The following is a 19,970-nucleotide window of genomic DNA, read 5'->3' on the forward strand; positions in this document are numbered from 1 at the left end:
GGGCACCCAGCTCAAACTGCAACAACCCCTCTCTGCTACACCCCTAGGTTGGGGAGGGAGGTGACATTCCAGTCAGGGCCTTAAAAATCACCCCTGGGACTTGGGCCTTCCCTGGCTTTTTCCTCTCACCTGTCTCGGCTCGGCTCCTTGTCTTAGTATTTGCGCAGGTGACATTTGCCCTCTGTGGATGCAACCTGAACACCTCATCCTCTCTCTGGCTTCAGTGCCAGTGAGACTAAGGGGAAATGCTGCCCTTGGTTGTCTCAGCTGGCACCAGGCTAAGGCAGCTTCTCTGAATGGAGCTGGCAAATTCAGCTAACCTTACCTCAGCCTCAAACCCGGTGAATCATAGAATGTTAGGGGCTGGAAGGGACCTCCATGGAGTCCAAGCCCTCTGCCAGGGCGGGTCACACAGGAGCACATCCAGGTGGGTTTTGAAAGTCTCCAGAGAAGGAGATTCCACAACCTCTCTGGGCAGCCTGCTCCAGGGCTCTGTCACCTTTACAGGAAAGAACATTTTCCTCATGCTGAGTGGAATTTTCTATGTTCTAGTTTGTATCCAAGTGAAGAGCAAGGGGAGAGCTTTGTCTGTATCAGCATTGAGACTTCGTGGGAGCTGGAGCACTGAACACTGTTTCCTCCTGCTTTGCTTTCCCTCCACAGATGCAGGCACCTCAGAAGCAGATATCATGCACCAGGCATTACTGGAGGGCAATATAGCCACTGAAGTGTGCCTGACAGTCCTGGACACCATCTCTTTTTTCACTCAGAGTTTCAAGGTCAGCATTGAAACCGAAAGGTAGCAGAGTGTGCTGCGTGTCTCTGTGCGTGCTGACTGCCAGCAGCCATTCTGCCAGCGACAGCTTATGGCAGGCTTTACTAAAGCAAATGGCTTGCAGCTCATTTCTTTTCCACCAAGCTTGGTGTTTCACAAGGTCCCAGAGCATTTGGGCACTTAGGCAATCTTGCAGCTTCTTCAAAACTGCAAGACCACAGAAAGTGCGGGGGATGTTTTTGTGTTCCGAGTGTGGGCAGTGCAAGAGAAGAAGAGGAAATGTCCATCATGCAGGAAGGAGGGACTTAGAGGAAAGAGAAATGAAGGAGTAGCGTTCTAAGAGTTGTTTGCTACCATAAACTGCCTAGCAGCAAGACCCAGAGTGCCTCTGGGGCTGAGGCAGTCCAGCTGTGGCTGGCAGTTCAGACAGGATGAGGACCACTGGTAGGAGTCTTCTCCACCATACTGATGATTCACACTCCTGGCAGTCATTGAATCAGAGCCTCTGTGGTGAAGAGAGCCCCAGGCTGGCAGCAAAACACTGAACTGCTGTTCCTCAAAGTGTGGTTGGACAACTCCTCCTCATCACAATGTGTCTTGCAGATGTCACCAGAGCAGCTCTGGATAAGCACAATGAAGGTTTCTTTCCTAGGTAAATTGAACACGCAGAGAAAGGTCTTCATGTCCTGTGCTTCTGTCACTGAGCACCACCACTCTGGTGCATATCTTAAATTACTCCTTAAAAGTCTGGCAACAGCAGAAGGGGTTTAGATGCAAGAGTTAGGACTTTGTTTACTTTCCTCAGTTGGGTGTGAGCGTGCCACACTGCACTGTGGTTTTTCAACCCACAGGACAGACTGGATTCCCTTCCTCTTTAATGGCCTTTTCTGGGCACTCAGTATTACCACACACAAGTGTGCTGCAGCACAAGTGCTGAGCCTCTTCTTACTGCTAAAGGAGCTCAGCTCAAAAGTATGGTTCCTAAATTTACCCTGGTACAGGGTATGCCAAAAGATTCATCTGAGCCAGCCCTGGAGTTGCTTGCTGGGAGAAATAAAAATGAGAACCACCAGTATGAGTAAGCTGGAAAGAGCCTCTGTGACTGAAACCATCTCTAGGCAGATGGTGAAAGTTGTACAGGTGGCTGAGTGAAGTCTTGGAGTCAGAGATCAAATATTGGTCTTTCTGCTATCAAAAGAACCTCTGGCCAGCTAGTACAGATTCATACCCATTGCCACATCTGTTGGTTACACCTTCACTGCAGGCCCTCCTCCTTCTCTGGCTTCAGAACTGATGTAATCAGTTATGCACAACGATTTCTGTCCTGCCCAGGCCCAACATTTCTGCAAAATAAATTCTCTCCTTGCTTTCCAGACTCAGCTTTTAAGCAACGAGGGCCACAATCCACTCATGAAGAAAGTGTTTGATATTCACCTGGCTTTTCTCAAAAATGGGCAGTCAGAAGCAGCTCTTAAGCATGTGTTTGCCTCCCTGAGAGCCTTCATTAGCAAGGTATGCAGTGTATAGAATCACAGAGTGCTGGGGCTTGGGAGGGACCTTCAGATACATCCCATCCAACCCTCTGCCAGAGCAGGGTCACCCAGGGCAGCTCACACAGGAACACATCCAGGTGGGTTTGGAAAATCTCCAGAGAAGGAGACTCCACAGCCTCTCTGGGCAGCCTGCTCCAGGCCTCCAGCACCCTCACACCAAAGGAGTTTCTCCTCATGTTGAGGTAGAACTTCCTGAGTTCCAGTTTGTGTCTATTGCCCCTTGTCCTATCACAAGACACCACTGAAAAGAGCCTGGCCCCTTCTTGACACCCACCCCTCAGATATTTATAAACATTGATCAGATCTTTCCCCAGTCTGCTCTTCTTCAGCCTGAACATGAGTCCAGAGGTGTGCCAGAAGAGACCAGCATGCTTCCACTCCTCTTAAACTGAGACTTGGTGATGTTTCCCAGAATCACAGAATGGTGAGGCTTGGAAGTAACCTCTGGAGATCATCCAGTCCAACCCCTCTGACAGAGCAGGATCACCCAGAGTAAACCCCACACAAACACATCCAGGCAGGTTTGGAATGCCTCCAGAGATGGTGACTTCACAACCTCCCTAGGCAGCCTGCTCCAGTACTCTGCCGCCCTCAAAGTGAAGTTTTCCCTTGTGTTAATGTGGAACCTCCTGTTTGGAGACCTGTTTTAGAAAACAGGTTTCAAATGAGCCCAGTTTATCTATTTCAACAATTGGATGTGAAAAAACAGAAAGAGAAATCAGGAGGAATTCCTTCACCTGCCTTGGTCACACAGCTACCGTTCAGGAGTAGTGTCTGTTAGACCAAAAGCTGTGGTGCTTGTGTCTTTGCCCCAGACTGTTTGCATTGCTGACAGTGCTAGTGCTTGAATAATACTTGCAGTGCCAAGCTGCTCCTCTTCCACTGTGTTTGAAACAGAGCAGTACCTGCTGAACCTCTGTCTGCACTTCTCTGGGCTGTGGTACACAGCAAGCAGCCCTGCAGAGAAGGTCTTGTGGGTGCTGGTGGGGGAGAAGCTGGACAGGAGCCAGCAATGGGCACTGGCAGCACAGAAGGCCAAGGGCAGCACAGAAGGCCAAGGGCAGCCTGGGCTGCAGCCAAAGCAGTGTGGCCAGAGCTGGAGAGAGGATCCTGCCCCTCTGCTCTGCTCTGGGGAGACCTCACCTGCAGGGCTGGGTCCACCTCTGGGACACCCAACACAAGAAGGACCTGGAGCTGCTGGACAGGGTCCAGAGGAGGCCACCAAGATGAGCAGAGGGATGGAGAACCTCCCCTGTGGGGACAGGCTGGGAGAGTTGTGGTTGTTCAGCCTGGAGAGGAGAAGGCTCCAGGGAGACCTTAGAGCTGCATTTTAATATCTGCAGGAGACCTCCAGGCAGCTGGGGAGGGACTGTTCAGAAGGGGCTGTGGGGATAGGACAAGGGGCAGTGGTTTGAAAGTGGAGCAGGGCAGAGGTAGGTTGGACATCAGGAGGAAGCTCTGCACAGGGAGGGTGGTGAGACACTGGCACAGGCTGCCCTGGGAGGTGCTTGAGGCTCCATCCCTGGAGCTATCCAAGCTCAGCCTGGCTGTGTCCCTGTGCAGCCTGCTCTAGCTGGAGCTGTCCCTGCTGCCTGCAGGGCTTGGACAGGATGCCCTTGGAGGGTCTCTTCCGACCTAATCTGTGAATCTGTGGTTAACCCCTGGAGCCTGAGCAGTATCAGAGCCACATCTCACACATGAGAGCAGTGAGGGATGCTATTGCAGACATTTCCCTTCATGCTGCTCAAAATCTGCCATTTCTCATCAGTCCATTTCCAAGATCACAAATTCCCTTCCTACCAAACTGCTCCAGGACCTAAAATTCAAACCAAATTGAATCCTCTCAATTCACTTGAATGCAATATTTCATCCATGAGGTCAGTCCATGTGGTGTGAGATTGCAGCCAGGCACAGCACAAGTCTGTGAATGATGCAGCAAAGTGTTCCTTCAGAGGAGGTCTTGCACTGGTTGCCAAGGAAGGTTTGGTTAAAGGAAGAGACTGCTGAATGGTTTCACAAAGGTGGAGAAAGTCTCTGCTAGGCACATTTCACTCACACAGAGCCAAGAACCAGTGTGATACAGCTGTGATGTTTAGGACAAGGAAATGGCCTCAAGTTACACCAGGGGAGGTTTAGGTTGGACATGAGAAGAAACTTCTTCACTGAAAGGGTTCTGAAAGCCTGGCACAGGCTGCCCAGGGTGGTGGTTGAGTCTCCATCCCTGGAGGAGTTTCAAAGAGGCAGAATCATGGAATGGTCTGGGCCAGAAAGAATGTCCAAAGTATGACCTTCCTGCAGGCAGCAGGGACATCCTCCACTGGATCAGGCTGCTCAGAGCCCTGTCCAGCCTCACCTGGAATATCTCCAGGGATGGAGCCTCAACCACCTCCCTGGGCAGCCTGCTGCAGTGTTCCAGCAGCCTCCTGGGGCAGAACTTGTTCCTCACATCCAATCTCAATCTGCTCTGTTCCAGCTTAAAGCCATTGGCCCTCATCCTGTCACTCCAGGCCTTTGCAAACAGTCTCTCCCATCCTATTGTAGCCCTCTTGAGGTACTGGCAGGATGCTATTAGTTCTCCTCAGAGCCTTCTCTTCTCCAGGCTGAACACCCCTCAGCCTGTCCTTGTAGCAGAGGTGATCATTTTTGTGGCCTCCTCTGTATCCATTCCATCAGCTCCAGGTCCTTCCTGTATTGAGGGCTCCAGAGCTGCACACAGTACTCCAGATGTGGTGTCAGCAGAGCAGAGCAAAGTGGCAGAATGACCTCTCTGGGTCTGCTGGCAGCACATCTTTTGGTGCAGCCCAGAATGTGATTTGAGGGCTGTGGTTTAGCCCCAGCCTTGGCAGAGTTAGAGAAGGGTTGGACTCAATGATCTTAAACAGCTTTTCCAACCAAAATGATTCTTTGATCATGTCTAGGGCTGAATTTTGGATTGCCCTAAGCAAAGTCAGAAGCAAAGCAGCAAATGCAGAAGTCTTTCCAGCTACCTGGCTCGAGACAGTGTGTTCTCCTCAGAGCTGTTTCTCCAAGGGACTTCTCAAAGCCTGCTGGTTCAGCACACACCCTGCTCAGACACAGCCTTTATGCAAGTCTCTTCCCCTTGCTAGTCAAAGTTTTGTTTACCCAGGGAATATTTGTTCTGTGCCTCAGCAAACAATGGACCTTCCCTGCCTTCCTGGCAAAAATCTGTGCTGGTTTAAATGCCAAGGCCATCCTGCAGGCCCACTCAATTTAGTTTCACCATCAGCCCACAAAACCTGGAGCCCTTCAGGGATCTTGGAGCCCTTCAGAAATCCTGGAACCCTTTAGGGATCCTGGAGTCCATCAGGAATCCTGGAGCTCCTCAGGGGTTCCATGCTTGCTTTCCAAACGCTGCTGCAAGGAGGGGCAGCAGAGTTGTTTGCTGGGATTGATGCCAACCTGAATCCATGCTGCAGTTAGCAGCCTGGGCCTCAGAGATGTGCAAGATTGGTTTCAGTTGCTCTCTCCCATTTCCCCTATTGCAGGATGCAGTGTTGCTTCTGTAAAAGCAAGATAGGTTCCCCAGCAGATGGTATCTATAAGGAAGTGTGCTCTTTGCCAACTCCAAAACCACACAACTCCCAGACTTCCTTTTAAGTTCTCTGAAGGGCTTTTCTGAGGCCAAAGTGATGTTAAAATAGCTGAGGGTGTCACTGCAGTTCATGGAATCAAAGAATGGGTTGGGTTGGAAAGGACCTTGAAGACCATCCAGCTCCAGCCCCCTGCCATGGGCAGGGACCCCTCCCCCCAGCACAGGCTGCTCAGGGCCTCATCCAGCCTGGCCTTCAACACCTCCAGGCAGGAGGCAGCCACAGCCTCCCTGGGCAGCCTGTGCCAGAGTCTCCCCAGCCTCACTCTCAACAATTTCTTCCTCATCTCCAGGCTCAGTCTCCCCTCTCCCAGCTCAAAGCCATTGTTCCTCAGCCTGGCACTCCCAGCCCTTGTCACAAGTCCCTCCCCAGCTCTCCTGGAGCCCTTCAGGTCCTGGCAGGCTGCTCTGAGGTCTGCCTGGAGCCTTCTCTTCTCCAGGCTGCACAGCCCCAGCTCTCCCAGCCTGGCCCCACAGGGGAGGTTCTGCAGCCTCTGCTCATCTTGGTGGCCTCCTCTGGAGCCTCTCCAGCAGCTCCAGGTCCTTCTTGTGCTGGGGGCCCAGAGCTGGAGGCAGTGCTGCAGGTGGGGGCTGAGCAGAGCAGAGGGGCAGAGTCACCTCCATCCACAGCCTCCCACAAGTGCAAGGGTTGCAGGTTCTCCTGTCAGTGTGTTTGACAGTATGAGAGCTGCACTGCTCTGAGTTGCATATTACCTGTACTGTACATTTGTTTAACACAAATTCATGGACATCAAAGTTGAGTCACACCTTAGACACAGCAGGAATGGACAATTTGTCATTTTTATGGCTAATATTTGCCATGGAAAGAATCCAGAATCCCTCTCTTCTCCAGGCTCACAGCAAATGGTTGCTGGAGGGAAAACATAAATAAAAAGGAGATTTTAGTAATTAGTTTTTGCATCCCCAAACCTGGTTGAAAAAGAGCTTGCCCTCTGAGTCTGGTTGCTTGATAGGCAAGAGCCTTCCAAAGGAACTGTCACCAGAAAGCAAAGAGCAAACAAATTCTGTAACTGCTTGCAGATTTAGTTTTGGTTTCAGAATGAATCCCCCTTGCATGCCTGGCTGCTGGGAATCTGGGAAGAAAGCTGGGAAGAAGCAACACAAGCTAGATGGCTCTTCTTTTGCACTCCAGGGCTGGGGGGTTTTAATCAGCTAAGTCCTTCTTTCCAGAGCACCACTTACCAGACACATAGATATACACATGCTTGGGAATGGTCTTGAAAGTAAAGGTTAGGAAGGAAAACATGGCCAGAGGAGGGGCTGAGCTGATTTGCTCTGCATTAAAGAGCAGCTCAGACACGTGGATGTGGGCTTGATGGAAGCCCCATGCAAAAGCCAGCTCTGCACCTGGCTGTCCCTTGGTGTGTTGGCACTGGTAGGGCACATTGGAGGCATCACAAATCCCAAGTCTTGAAGGACTTGGGCACCAGAGCCTTGGTTCTTTCCTTCATCATCCCCTTTGGGAACCTGTCCTCTGCCTGGCAGCAGTTCCTGTGGCCATGTCAGACTGTGCTTTCCCTCCCCATTAGTGCTCTCAGGATGCAGCACGGTTACAGCCTCCCCTGCAGCTGGTGAAAGGTACTTGGAATGTCCTGCCTGCTGCTGTGGCTGACCTGCCCTCATGTCCCTTTTCTGCTGAGGCCTCTCTGGGAGCTGCTCACTGCATTGAGTCCTGCTCTGGCCCTTTATCTTATGCTGAATCAGAAATGTGCTCCTCCAGGGCACTGGTTCACAGTTCTCCCCAGCTCATGTTCTCCTGCCAGCTGGAGAGCTGCAGGCAGGCACCTGTCTAGACCTCTAGCAGGTAGATACCCTTGGGTCTGCTGCCCTGAGCTTGGCATCAGGAGCAATTGCATCTGTTTGGGCTCAGTCTCCAGAATCACAGAGCTGTCAGGGCTGGAAGGCACCTCAAGGCTCAGCCAGTCCCAGCCCCCTGCCATGGGCAGGGACACCTCACACCACAGCAGGTTGCTCACAGCCACCTCCAGCCTGGCTGCAAACACCTCCAGGGAGGAGCTGTGTGTGGACACAGGTTCCCTAGGAACAGGGCACACAGGTTTTCCTCCAGGTCTGGTGCAGTGTGGAGGGCAGTGCACAGGGAGGGATCTTGGGCTTCTTCTGCAGCAGATTCCCAGGCAAAGCTTTTCTCCCTAGCATTAAGTTGGAAATGTCTGCAAAGCCTCTGTGGCAAGCAGTGGTGCCTGCTGAAAGCAAGTGCCAGCCATAGCTTCTTGGCTAGTCCTGTGCATGCCCAATCACACATCACTGGGGCCAGCTTTGGGTTAAGCCTGGCTCTGAGTGTGACCCCATCTGACTGTGGAGAAGGATTGCATCACAGCAAGCAGCAGTTACTTAACAGCCCCTTTCCAAGTGCACACATGGGCCTCTTGGCCCTCTGCTGCTCTTGCTGCTCTTCTTTCTCACATATTCTTGGCCAGAGGGGAAGGCCAGCACCCTGCAGGGCTGTGCAGCATCTCTCACCTCACCAAACACCTGCTTCCAAGCAGGGCTCTGGGGTCAAGCTCAGCTGTGCCTGAACAGCAGACAGCTGCAGCAGTGCCCTGCCCCTGGAGACAGCTGTCTCCATGCAGGGCCAGCCAGAGTGGAGCCCACCAGCTTGTCTGTCTGCCCATGCTCATGAGTGTTTGGGCAGTGTCTTCATGCAGCCTGGTAACCTGTGTGGCCCAGTGGTGTAGTCTTGCTAGCCACAGCTTCTAGGTTCCTCTTTTGAGACGTTGTCACCAGCATGCCATGGTGGTGGTCACTGCAGTAGCTACATCTCAATCATGTGTGTTTAATGCAAGGAGTAGAGAGCCATGGTAACAGCTCCAGCCTTTGACTGGGAGTATCCCTCCCTGTAGGAGTTCAAAGCCAGGCTTTGACTGGGGCCTGGAGCCACCTGGTCTAGGGAGAGGTGTTCCTGCCCATGGCAGGGGGTTGGAACTGGATGATCTTTAAGGTCCCTTCCAACCCAAACCATTCTATGAATCCATGATCACAGAATGGAGAGGGTTGGAAGGGACATCTGGAGAGCATCGAGTCCAACCCCTCTGCCCCAGCAGGGTCACCCACAGGAGCTTACCCAGGATCACAATATCCAGGTGGGTTTGGAACCTCTTCAGAGCAGGAGACTCCACAACCTCTCTGAGCAGCCTGGACCAGGGCTCCAGCACCCTCACACCAAAGAAGTTTCTCCTTTAAGTTCAAGTAAAACCACCTTTGTTCTGTTTGTGCCCATTGCCCCTTATCCTATCACTGGCCACCCCTGAAAAGAGCCCAGCCCCATCCTCTTGACCCCCAACTTTTAGATACTGATCAGCATTGATCAGATGTCCTCTCAGGCTGCTGTTCTCCAGGCTCAACATGCCCAGTGCTCTCAGGCTTTCTTTGTAAGAGAGATGCTGCAGTACCCTCCTTGGGGCCCTCCATTGGACTCTCTCCAGCAGATCGCTGTCTTCCTTGAATGGGGGAGCCCAGAACCTGACACAGTACTCCAGGTGTGGCCTCACCAGGGCAGAGTAGAAGGGCAAGAGAATCTCTCTCAACCTGCTGGCCACACTCTTTTTCCTGCCCCCCAAACATCACTGTCCTTGTTGGCCAAGTTGTGAGTGACAGCACTGACAATATTTACTCACATTTCCCTTGGTGAGCAGGGGGGGACAGATGGGAGTGGCTATGGACCATGCCCCATGTGGACCATTGGGTCTTGAAAGAACTGAGCATGTCTTTCCTTTGAAGGTCTGAAGGCATGGTGGTGTTTGTTGGCTCTTTACCAGGGAGGCCCCCAGGGCTGGTCCCCAGTGCAGCAGAGAGAGCAGCTCTGGGAGGTGTTGGTGTCACCCTGCTGCAGCCAGGTCCCCAGTGCAGCAGAGAGCAGCTCTGGGAGGTGTTGCTGTCACCCTGCTGCAGCCAGGTCCCCCAGTGCAGCAGAGAGCAGCTCTGGGAGGTGTTGCTGTCACCCTGCTGCAGCCAGGTCCCCAGTGCAGCAGAGAGCAGCTCTGGGAGGTGTTGCTGTCACCCTGCTGCAGCCAGGTCCCCAGTGCAGCAGAGAGCAGCTCTGGGAGGTGTTGCTGTCACCCTGCTGCAGCCAGGTCCCCAGTGCAGCAGAGAGCAGCTCTGGGAGGTGTTGCTGTCACCCTGCTGCAGCCAGGTCCCCCAGTGCAGCAGAGAGCAGCTCTGGGAGGTGTTGCTGTCACCCTGCTGCAGCCAGGTCCCCAGTGCAGCAGAGAGCAGCTCTGGGAGGTGTTGCTGTCACCCTGCTGCAGCCAGGTCCCCAGTGCAGCAGAGAGCAGCTCTGGGAGGTGTTGCTGTCACCCTGCTGCAGCCAGGTCCCCAGTGCAGCAGAGAGCAGCTCTGGGAGGTGTTGCTGTCACCCTGCTGCAGCCAGGCTCCCATGGGGGCTGCAGAGGCAGCTGCGTGCCAGCTCAGAACCCTTCCCTGTTCTGCCTCCCTGCACCCAGCCTGCTGTGGCTGGATTGGGAGGAAGCTGAGTGTGGTGCCTCCTCCTTACCAGCCACCACTCTTGAGCATGGGCAGACAGACAAGCTGGTGGGCTCCACTCTGGCTGGCCCTGCATGGAGACAGCTGTCTCCAGGGGCAGGGCACTGCTGCAGCTGTCTGCTGTTCAGACACAGCTGAGCTTGACCCCAGAGCCCTGCTGGGAAGCAGGTGTTTGGTGAGGTGAGAGATGCTGCACAGTCCTGCAGGGTGCTGGCCTTCCCCTTCTGCTTTTCTCCATGCTGCTGCAGCCCTCTGAGCCCCACTGCTAACCGAGGTGGCTGAGGCTGTGGTTTGCCTTGATCCTGCTGCTCCCCGGGGCAGACTCCATCTGGGTGGCCAGGACACATCCCTGTCGGTTTTAGGCTCTCTGGGACAAGCAAGTAGGAGGCAAGCATGACTTCAGGCTGCTTTTTTTTTCCTTCTGGGGGGGTTGGACATGTAGAAGCAGCTGTGTGAGCAAGGTGGGATTTCTGGGTGGGCTTAGGCAGGTTTGCTGATGTCCCAGGTGGCAGCCTTTGGAGGGGATGTCCATGGGACTCCTCCTTCCTGCGGTGCTGCTGCTGATTATGGCTTTCCTAAGCACATAAAACTGCCACCTGACCAGTTTGTTGAGAGTTTACTAATGAACCCCAAAGCTGTTGGGGGAGAGGATGCATGGACATACACAAGCACATCCCAAGACAGGGTGACACCAAGGTACATTGCTCTAGGCAGAGTGCTTAGAAATAGACCCCAAATCCAATCCCATAAATCCTTTCAGGCCCAGATGTTTATTGAGGCTGTCCAGGCTGGAGCCCAGTGTGCTGCCCTGTGTCCCTTCTCACCTGAGCCCTGGGGGTGTGCTTTAGTGGTGTGTTTCCTAATACCTGTGTACCTCTTGTGAAGTTCCCCTCAGCATTTTTCAAGGGCAGGGTGAACATGTGTGCTGCCCTCTGCTACGAGGTCCTGAAGTGCTGCTCTTCCAAGGTGTCCTCCACAAGGAACGAAGCCTCAGCCCTGCTCTACCTCCTGATGAGAAACAACTTTGAGTTCACCAAAAGGAGAACGTTTCTGCGGACACATCTCCAGGTGAGTGGCTGGGGGAGAGCTGGAGAGCAGGACAGGTCACATGTAATGGGTCAGTGGCACCGTGGCACCTCGGATCTGCAGAGGGTCTGGCAGTTGTTACGTGTCCAGCAGTGCTCTTCATTTGCAGGCTTGGCCTAATTCCTGCTTGCAGTGACTGGCCCTGGGCCCTTTGGGTTAAACCCCCTGCCATCAGCTCCTCCAAGCTGTTGAGTGTCTGGAGTCAAGAGACACAAGATACATCTCTGTGTGGGGTGCAGTGGGAAGGAGAGCAGGAAGAGCTGCCTTTGAGGCAGGAGAAGGGATTCTCCTGGAGCTGCTTTTGCAGCATGGTCTCTCTTGAAGGAATTTTAGATAGGTCATGGGGGAGGTGAATGCCCTCTGGGTTGGAATGGATCAGGAAAGAAGGCAACTGATGTCCAGACAGGGACTTCTCTTGGGATTGTTGTATGGCTGATGCTGCGAGCTCGCTGTTCAGCAAAGCAAGTTGATCCTCTGGGGAGTAGATGTCCTTGGGGGACCTGAAGGCAAAGCCACAAGTAGCAGCATTGCTATGCTGTGGGAAAGGGCTGACCTCTGATGTCACTGCTCTCATTAGGGCTCATTTCAGTAAAGGCCCTACCCTGTTCCAACAGATTATAATTGCAGTGAGCCAGTTAATAGCAGATGTGGCACTCAGCGGTGGGACAAGGTTTCAGGACTCCTTGCTCATCATTAACAACTTTGCAAACAGTGACAGGCCTATGAAGGTAAGTTGGAGAGCAGAGACTCATAGAATTGTTGGGGTTGGAAAAGGTCTCCAAGCTCACCCAGTCCAACCAGCAACCCAACCCCACCATGGCCACCAAACCATGGCCCCAGTGCCATGGCCACAGGGTTCTGGCACACCTCCAGGCATGGGGACTCCACCACCTCCCTGGGCAGCCTCTGCCAGGCCCTGACCACTCTGGCACCAAAGACATTTTCCTCCTCTTCAACCTAAGCCTCCCCTGGCACAATTTCAGGCCAGTTCTTCTCCTTCCATCACCCGAGACTGGGGAGCAGAGCCCAAGGCCCAGCTCACTGCAGCCTCCTCTCAGGGAGCTGTTAGAGAGCAATGAGGTCTCCACTCAGCCTCCTCTTCTCCACATTGAACAACCCCAGCTCCCTCAGGTTCTCCAGGCCCTTTCTCACTCTGTTGCACTTTGTTGCCATCACACCATGTGCTGCCAGCCATTAGTGCAAGCCTGGGGATGCACTCGAGGAAATGGTGTTTGAGGGTAAGGCTGATGGCTGGAACTGTGATTTCCAAGCCTATAGTGGGCTGTGTATTGCCCAGCAAACCAGAGCTGTGCCTGCAGCAGCAGGACCAGCTGCACAGGCAGGTCATGCTCCCTCCCTGAGCCTCCTGCCAGGAGGAGGCAGCTCTGCAATTCAGGTTTGCAAAATCTGCTGCTCACAAGGGTGGCCAAAGAGCTTTCCAAGAACTGCCAGATTTGAGAGGAAAGAAAGGGAGAGTCTGGTACTTCCACTGCCTGAAGGTAATCATTAGCAGCAATGTCTTTTAGTTAGATGAGTGGCAGTACTATTAACTGAGCACTCTTTCCTGGCTGTGTTCCTCTGGGAAATAATTGTCTGGCTTTGCACAGCTTCCCCCCTCCACACTGCACTGCAGCTTGCTCCATTGCACACTGCCTAGGACAGAGGGGAACAGGAAGTGTTTGTGCAGTGCTGTGATTATCCTGTGACTTAGAGGTGGAATGTGAACCTCAGACTTGTCCTGTCACAAACTTGGCATCAGGTTATACCTGGAAAAACCTGCACTGCCTTCTGTATGCAGAGGGGGTGAGGGTTTCACTCAGCCATCCTTGGCCACTCATATTTTACATCACAGCACTCACTGCACTCAGTTTGTGTATAAACTGTAGGAGTGCAAGAGAGACTTCATAGAACCCTAGAATTGTTTGGGTTGGAGAAGCCCTCCAAGGTCATCCAGTCAACCACCAACCCAGCAGCACCACAGCCACTAATGCCCAGGTGCCAGCCCCACACATTTCTTGACCACCTCCAGGGATGGTGACTCCATGTGTGTGTGAACCTTGCAGCAACAAGAGGAATGCACAGGTTCAGGCTGTGTTCCTATGGATACAGCTCTATGAACAGCTCCATGTTTCCAAGCTGCACAGCTTTGTGAGCATGAAATCTTGGGGGGGTTTCCCACAGCGGTGTTTGGGAGACAGCCACCAGCCACACAGCTTGAGAAGCACTGCTCCACGAAGGCTTTGTGCCTCTGCCCCTTTTTAGACCACCTGAGTGAAAGTCCTGCATGTGTATTGTAGACCTCCTTCCTTTTGAGTGCACAAAGATGGCCATCTGCCATGTCCAGGATCACAGATTGCAGTGCACTGGAGAGGATGCTGTGCAGAGCCACAGAGATAGCTAGGGAGCAGGAGCCAGGCTCATGGAGGAGAGGAAGCTGAGTGGGGACTTAACTGCTGCTTTTCACAACTGAAAGGGAGGTTAGAGAGACAGGAGGTCAGGCTCTGCTCATAAGTGTGGAGTGGCAGGGCAAGAGACAGTGGCCACAAGTTGCTGCAAGGCAAATTCCAACTTTACTTCAGGAAAAATATATTTCCTAAGAATCACAGAATGGGAGGGGCTGGAAGGGACCTCTGAAGGTCACCCAGTCCAACTCCCCTGCCAGAGCAGGGTCACCCAGGGCAGGGCACACAGAACACAGCCAGGGGGGTTGGAAAGTCTCCACAGAAGGAGACTCCACAGCCTCTCTGGGCAGCCTGCTCCAGGGCTCAGCAGCCTCACACTCAAGAAGTTGCTCCTCATGTTCAGAGCTTCCTCTGTTCAAGTCTGTGCCCATGGCCTCCTGTCCTGTCCCAGGGCACCACTGAGCAGAGCCTGGCCCCATCTCCCTGACCCCCAGCCCTCAGGTATCTGTAAGCATTGCTCAGATCCCCCTCAGCCTCCTCTTGCCCAGGCTAAGCAGCCCCAGCTCTCTCAGCCTCTCCTCACATGAGAGATCCTCCAGTCCCCTACATGGTGCAGCCCTAGGGCAGGGCCCAGAAAGGAGGTAGGTTTTCTCTCCTTGGAAATGATGACATTGGCCAGATAAGCCTGCCTGGGCGGAGCAGCAGCAAGGAGCCTCTGTTGATTTATGACATTCCTGTGTTGGGAAACTCTACAAATGCCTTTGGTGCTTTGGGAATTGGAGAGTGACCACATCAAAGGCTGATGAGCTGGATGTTGAATGAGATGAGGAATACTTCAGGCATGGTTTACAGTCCAGGCCTGGGACACTTGTATGCATGGAGCACTGGTGTCCTGCTCTCACACCAGCTCCTCAGGATGCCAAGGTACCCTTGTAGCACAGGAGGAGCTAACCTGGCATTTTGTGCATGCCCATAGTGAAACATCTCTAATTGCTTGACACATACAGCACACTGCATGCAGAATCACAGACTGCATTGGGCTGGAAGGGACCCTCAAGGGTCATCTTGTCCAACCCCCCTGCAGGCAGCAGGGACACCTCCAACTAGAGTTGGTTGCTCAGGGACACAGCCAGGCTGAGCTTGAATGGCTCCAGGGATGGAGCCTCAAGCACCTCCCTGGGCAGCCTGTGCCAGTGTCTCCCCAGCCTCCCTGTGCAGAGCTTCCTCCTGATGTCCAACCTACCTCTGCCCTGCTCCACTGTCAAACCATTGTCCCTTGTCCTGTCCCCACAGCCCCTTCTGAACAGTCCCTCCCCAGCTGCCTGGAGGTCTCCTGCAGATATTAAAATGCAGCTCTAAGGTCTCCCTGGAGCCTTCTCCTCTCCAGGCTGAACAACCACAACTCTCCCAGCCTGTCCCCACAGGGGAGGTCCTCCATCCCTATGAACATCTTGGTGGCCTCCTGGACCCCCTCCAGCAGGTCCAGGTCCTTCTTGTGTTGGGTGTCCCAGAGGTGGACCCAGCCCTGCAGGTGAGGTCTCCCCAGAGCAGAGCAGAGGGGCAGGATCCTCTCTCCAGCTCTGGCCACACTGCTTTGGCTGCAGCCCAGGCTGCCCTTGGCCTTCTGTGCTGCCAGTGCCCAGTGCTGGCTCCTGCCCAGCCCCTCAACCACCCCAGGTCCTTTTCTGTGGTGCTGCTCTAAATCTCATCACTACTCAGCCTGGACTGGTAACAGGGATTGCCCCAACCTAGGTGGGTTGTGAGAGCAGGAAGTAGAAGCTTACTGAGCTTTCCCTCCTGAGCTCTGGGCACTTCCAGCCGGGCAGTGTGTGCAGGGCTGGCCGAAGGCTCTGGCAAAGCCTGGACCAGCTTTCTCTCTCGATTTGCTGAGTGGATTTCTTTCGTGTCAGGCAACTGCTTTTCCTTCCGAAGTCAAGGACCTGACAAAGAGGATCCGAACCGTGCTGATGGCTACTGCTCAAATGAAAGAACACGAGAAGGACCCAGAGATGCTGATAGATCTGCAGTACAGCTTAGCCAAATCCTATGCCAGCACCCCAGAGCTGCGCAAGACCTGGCTGGACAGCATGGCAAAGATCCACGTGAAGAACGGAGACCTCTCGGAGGTGGGGCCGGGGGCGCGGCGGGGGGCAGGGCGGGGTAGGGCTCTGCTTTAACTCTCCCTCTCTCCTTCGCAGGCAGCCATGTGTTACGTTCATGTAGCAGCCCTGGTGGCGGAGTTTCTGCACAGGAAAAGTAAGTGTGAGCTGTTTGGGAGGTGATGCAGTGAGGAGGAGGTGTGTGGGGGTCGAATCTTTCCCAAGACAAAAGCTCTCTCCGTTTGGTAAATTGTTTCAGAGACGAGCTGCAGGGGTTGCACAGCCAACCAGCACAGCCCCAGCAGGGGAGCACAGAGCCAAACCAGAATGCAGTGGATAAAGCTAGAAGAAGATGAGTGGTTTCAAAGAAAGGAATCCAAGCTCCCACCATAAGAAGGATGTGGAACTGTTAGAGAGGGTCCAGAGGAGCCCGTGAAGATGATCAGAGGGCTGGAGAACCTCCCCTGTGGGAGCAGGACAAGGGGCAATGGATGCAAGCTACAGAACAGGAGGTTCCACCTCAACATGAGGAGGAACTTCTTCACTGTGAGGGTCCCAGAGCCCTGGAGCAGGCTGCCCAGAGAGGTTGTGGAGTCTCCTTCTCTGGAGCCTTCCCAGCCCTGTCTGGATGTGTTCCTGTGAAACCTGTGCTGGATTTTCTGCTCCTGCTCTGGCAGGGGTTGGACTCCAGAGGTGCCTTACAACCCTTAGCATTCTGTGATTTTGTGACAGGCTGGGAGAGTTGGGGCTGTTCAGCTTGCAGAAGAGAAGGCTCCAGGGAGACCTCAGAGCAGCCTGCCAGGACCTGAAGGGGCTCCAGGAGAGCTGAGGAGGGGCAAGGCTGGGAGTGCCAGGCTGAGGAACAATGGCTTTGAGCTGGGAGAGGAGAGATTGAGACTGGAGATGAGGAAGAAATTGTTGAGAGTGAGGCTGGGGAGACTCTGGCACAGGCTGCCCAGGGAGGCTGTGGCTGCCTCCTGCCTGCAGGTGTGCTCAGAGGGAAAGCTCATGTTAGAAACTGGCTGTCAGCATCTTCATCAGAAGTACTGTTATAGGCAGGGCAGAGAATACAGAATGAAGGAGACTGCAGCCTGACTATCCAAACCTGTGAAGAACAATCAGAAAAAGAAAAGGCAGTGTTGTGGTTTGCTGCAGAAGGAAGGACAGCTGTGTGTGACTCCACTTTGCTGGCTTTCTTCCAAACATCTGTTCCACAGTTGATGCATCAACTCCATTGCTCATGTGCATGCCAGGGAGTCCTTGCTGAGATGGACATGTCAGAAAGTTAAGACTGCTCCAGCGCTGGCTACACTACAGCCTTGGCTGGAAAGGTCTTAAGTGCCTTGCTCAGGGGGCTTGGACCCCCTCCAGATTCTGCACTGGGCGTTGGGTATGTGGGAAAAAGCCAAGGCTCGTTCTGCTGGGTACACATTTCACCTGGCTGCAGAGGGGAGAGGACTGGCAACCAGAAATTCTTTTTTTATATATCCTGGAGGCTGCTTACCACAACCAATGGTAAAGGAGAACTTCTGCAGAAGAAGAGGAACACAGCCCAAGTGCTGTCTAACGAACACACTGAGTTACCTCTGGCATTGGCACGCTGCAGAGATACATAGGCTGGAAGAAAGGTTCAGTACAGAATCAGAGAATCAGTAAGATTGGAAAAGACCTCTGAGATCATTGAGTCCAACCATAAACCAACTGCCATGACCACTAAACTATATCCTGAAGCACATCTACAGCTTCTTGAACACCTCCAGGGATGGGGACTTCACCACCTCCCTGGGCAGCCTGTGCCAGTCCCTGACCTCTCCTTCAGGAAAGAAATTTTTCCTAATGTCCAACCTAAACCTCTCCTGGTACAATTTTAGCTCATTTCCTCTCATCTGTCCCAACACTGACCTCACTGAAATCTCCTTTCAGTAAAGACTGAACTACTGGAGAGGAGGAGGCTGAGGGGAGATCTCGTTGCTCTCTACAACTCCTTGAAGGGAGGTTGGAGTGAGGAGGGGGCAGCCTCTGCTCCTTGGTGGCAAGGGACAGGAGCAGAGGCAGTGGTTCCAAGCTGCACATGGAGGGGGTTCAGGCTGGAATCAGGAAATATTTCTGCACTGAAAGGGATCTCAAACATTGGAATGGTCTGCCCAAAGCAGTGCTGGAATCACCATCCCTGGGGGTGTTCAAGCAGCTGTGGAGCTGGTGCTTAGGGACATGGTTTAGTGTTGACCCTGCAGTGCTGGGCTGAGGGTGAGCTTAGAGGTCTCTTCCAACCAGCTCTATTCTGTAATTCTGTGATACTCAAGGGTTTTGGGTACATAACTGTGCTTCCTGCTAGGCATGTAGAGTCCTGTTGACTTACAACCAACCTCTCCAGCATCAAGCAGTAACTTTCTTCCTGACTCTTCTGTTAAAGATAGATCCGTGTCCTTCTCTCCTGACTTTCAGTTGGTCACAGCCAGTCAGATGACAGCACACAGGGCAATCTCTTGTGCTTGGTGTTAATTGCATTCTAGGAATGACTCCTAAAATGGCTGGGGATGTTCTGGGGTGTTCAGCCTCACAAAGCAGATCAGTGGCACAAATGGCAGTCAGGTCCCCTGCTGCCTGCAGGACTTCAGTGGCAGCTGGACTGGCTGTTGGAGATTCCACTGATCTATTTGCTTTGGTCTCCTACAGAACTCTTCCCCAGTGGATGCACTGCCTTCAGGAAGATCACTCCCAACATCGATGAAGAAGGTGCGATGAAGGAAGATGGTGGGATGATGGATGTCCATTACAGTGAGGTGAGGTCCTGCAGGGTGTCTGGGAGCTGAGCAGAAGTCAGCTTTAGCCTTCCTTGGTGTGAGCTCTAATGAATGTTGAGAGCTCCAATGAGAGCTCTAATGGTTGCAGTGACACCTGTGAGGGAGGCAGCTCCACGGCAGTGCCTCCAGAGGGACTGCCCCCAGAGGGACTGCCCCCAGAGGGACTGCCCCGGGGTCAGCCTGCCTGCAGCTCAGGCCAGCAGCTGTAGGTTTGTGGTTCCAAGGAAGGACATTTCCGGCCCTGGGACTGAAAAGGCTTCACTGCAGCCTTTGCCTGCCAGGATATGCAAATGTGCCCTCTGCCAGCAGCAGCTTGGCCTTCCCAGGGAGGGACAGAGTGCAAGCCAAGCTCTGCTGTGTCAGATGTCAGCTCAGAGAGTCCCCTGGCGAGTTAGGGCTGAGCTGCAGGACACCACCCAGCAACCAGAGCAGGACCCTGGGAAGTGGGCAGCTGCTTCCTGAGTCACAAAGCCCCAAGCTTATTTCTGCTCCATCCCTGTGCTGCTGCCCTGAGCAGGCCACATGGCCAAGCAAGCTGGCCCTGCACTCTAGCTGCCCCATTGCCCATTCTTCTAGACTAGGCTTGAGGATCCTTAGCACCACATCCCGCTGCTAGGGCACACATGTTCCTTAGACACATTTCTTACACCTCTGACTTCCAGTGCTGTCATTTCCATGCAGGGGGCCTACAAGAAATCTGGGGAGGCACTTTTGGCAAGGGCTTGTAGTGACAGGACGAGGAACGATGGAGTGAGCAGGGAGAAGGGAGACTGAGAGTGGAGATGAGGATTTCTAATTGTTGAGAGTGAGGCTGGGGAGACTCTGGCACAGGCTGCCCAGGGAGGCTGTGGCTGCCTCCTGCCTGGAGGTGTTGAAGGCCAGGCTGGATCAGGCCTTGAGCAGCCTGTGCTGGTGGGAGGGGTCCCTGCCGGTGGCAGGGGGTTAGAACTGGATGATCTGTAAGGTCCCTGCCAACTCAAACCATTTTATGATACCATCCCCAGAGTTCTGGCATTCTCCTGTGGAGGCAGCTGCATAACCAAGCAACATTCTCTCTGCTTCCTTGAGTTCTCTTCCTTCTCTAAAACGCAGACTACCTTTGGAAGGGGCAGAAAGACTC

General features: G+C 53.5%; 1 protein-coding gene across 1 annotated transcript in view; it reads left to right on the forward strand.

The window, feature by feature from the left end:
* Positions 1 to 19,970, forward strand: part of DOCK11 (dedicator of cytokinesis 11) — a 119,276-nt gene that overhangs the window by 86,828 nt on the left and 12,478 nt on the right. Inside the window, exons 39-45 of the mRNA XM_054169378.1 lie at positions 664 to 779; positions 2,150 to 2,287; positions 11,345 to 11,527; positions 12,160 to 12,273; positions 15,858 to 16,073; positions 16,146 to 16,203; positions 18,723 to 18,829. Of these exons, the coding sequence (XP_054025353.1) occupies positions 664 to 779; positions 2,150 to 2,287; positions 11,345 to 11,527; positions 12,160 to 12,273; positions 15,858 to 16,073; positions 16,146 to 16,203; positions 18,723 to 18,829 (932 nt within the window). The remainder of the gene's footprint in view (positions 1 to 663; positions 780 to 2,149; positions 2,288 to 11,344; positions 11,528 to 12,159; positions 12,274 to 15,857; positions 16,074 to 16,145; positions 16,204 to 18,722; positions 18,830 to 19,970) is intronic.

This window comes from Dryobates pubescens, chromosome 18 (assembly GCF_014839835.1).
Source record: "Dryobates pubescens isolate bDryPub1 chromosome 18, bDryPub1.pri, whole genome shotgun sequence".
Classification (NCBI taxonomy): Eukaryota; Metazoa; Chordata; class Aves; order Piciformes; family Picidae; genus Dryobates; species Dryobates pubescens.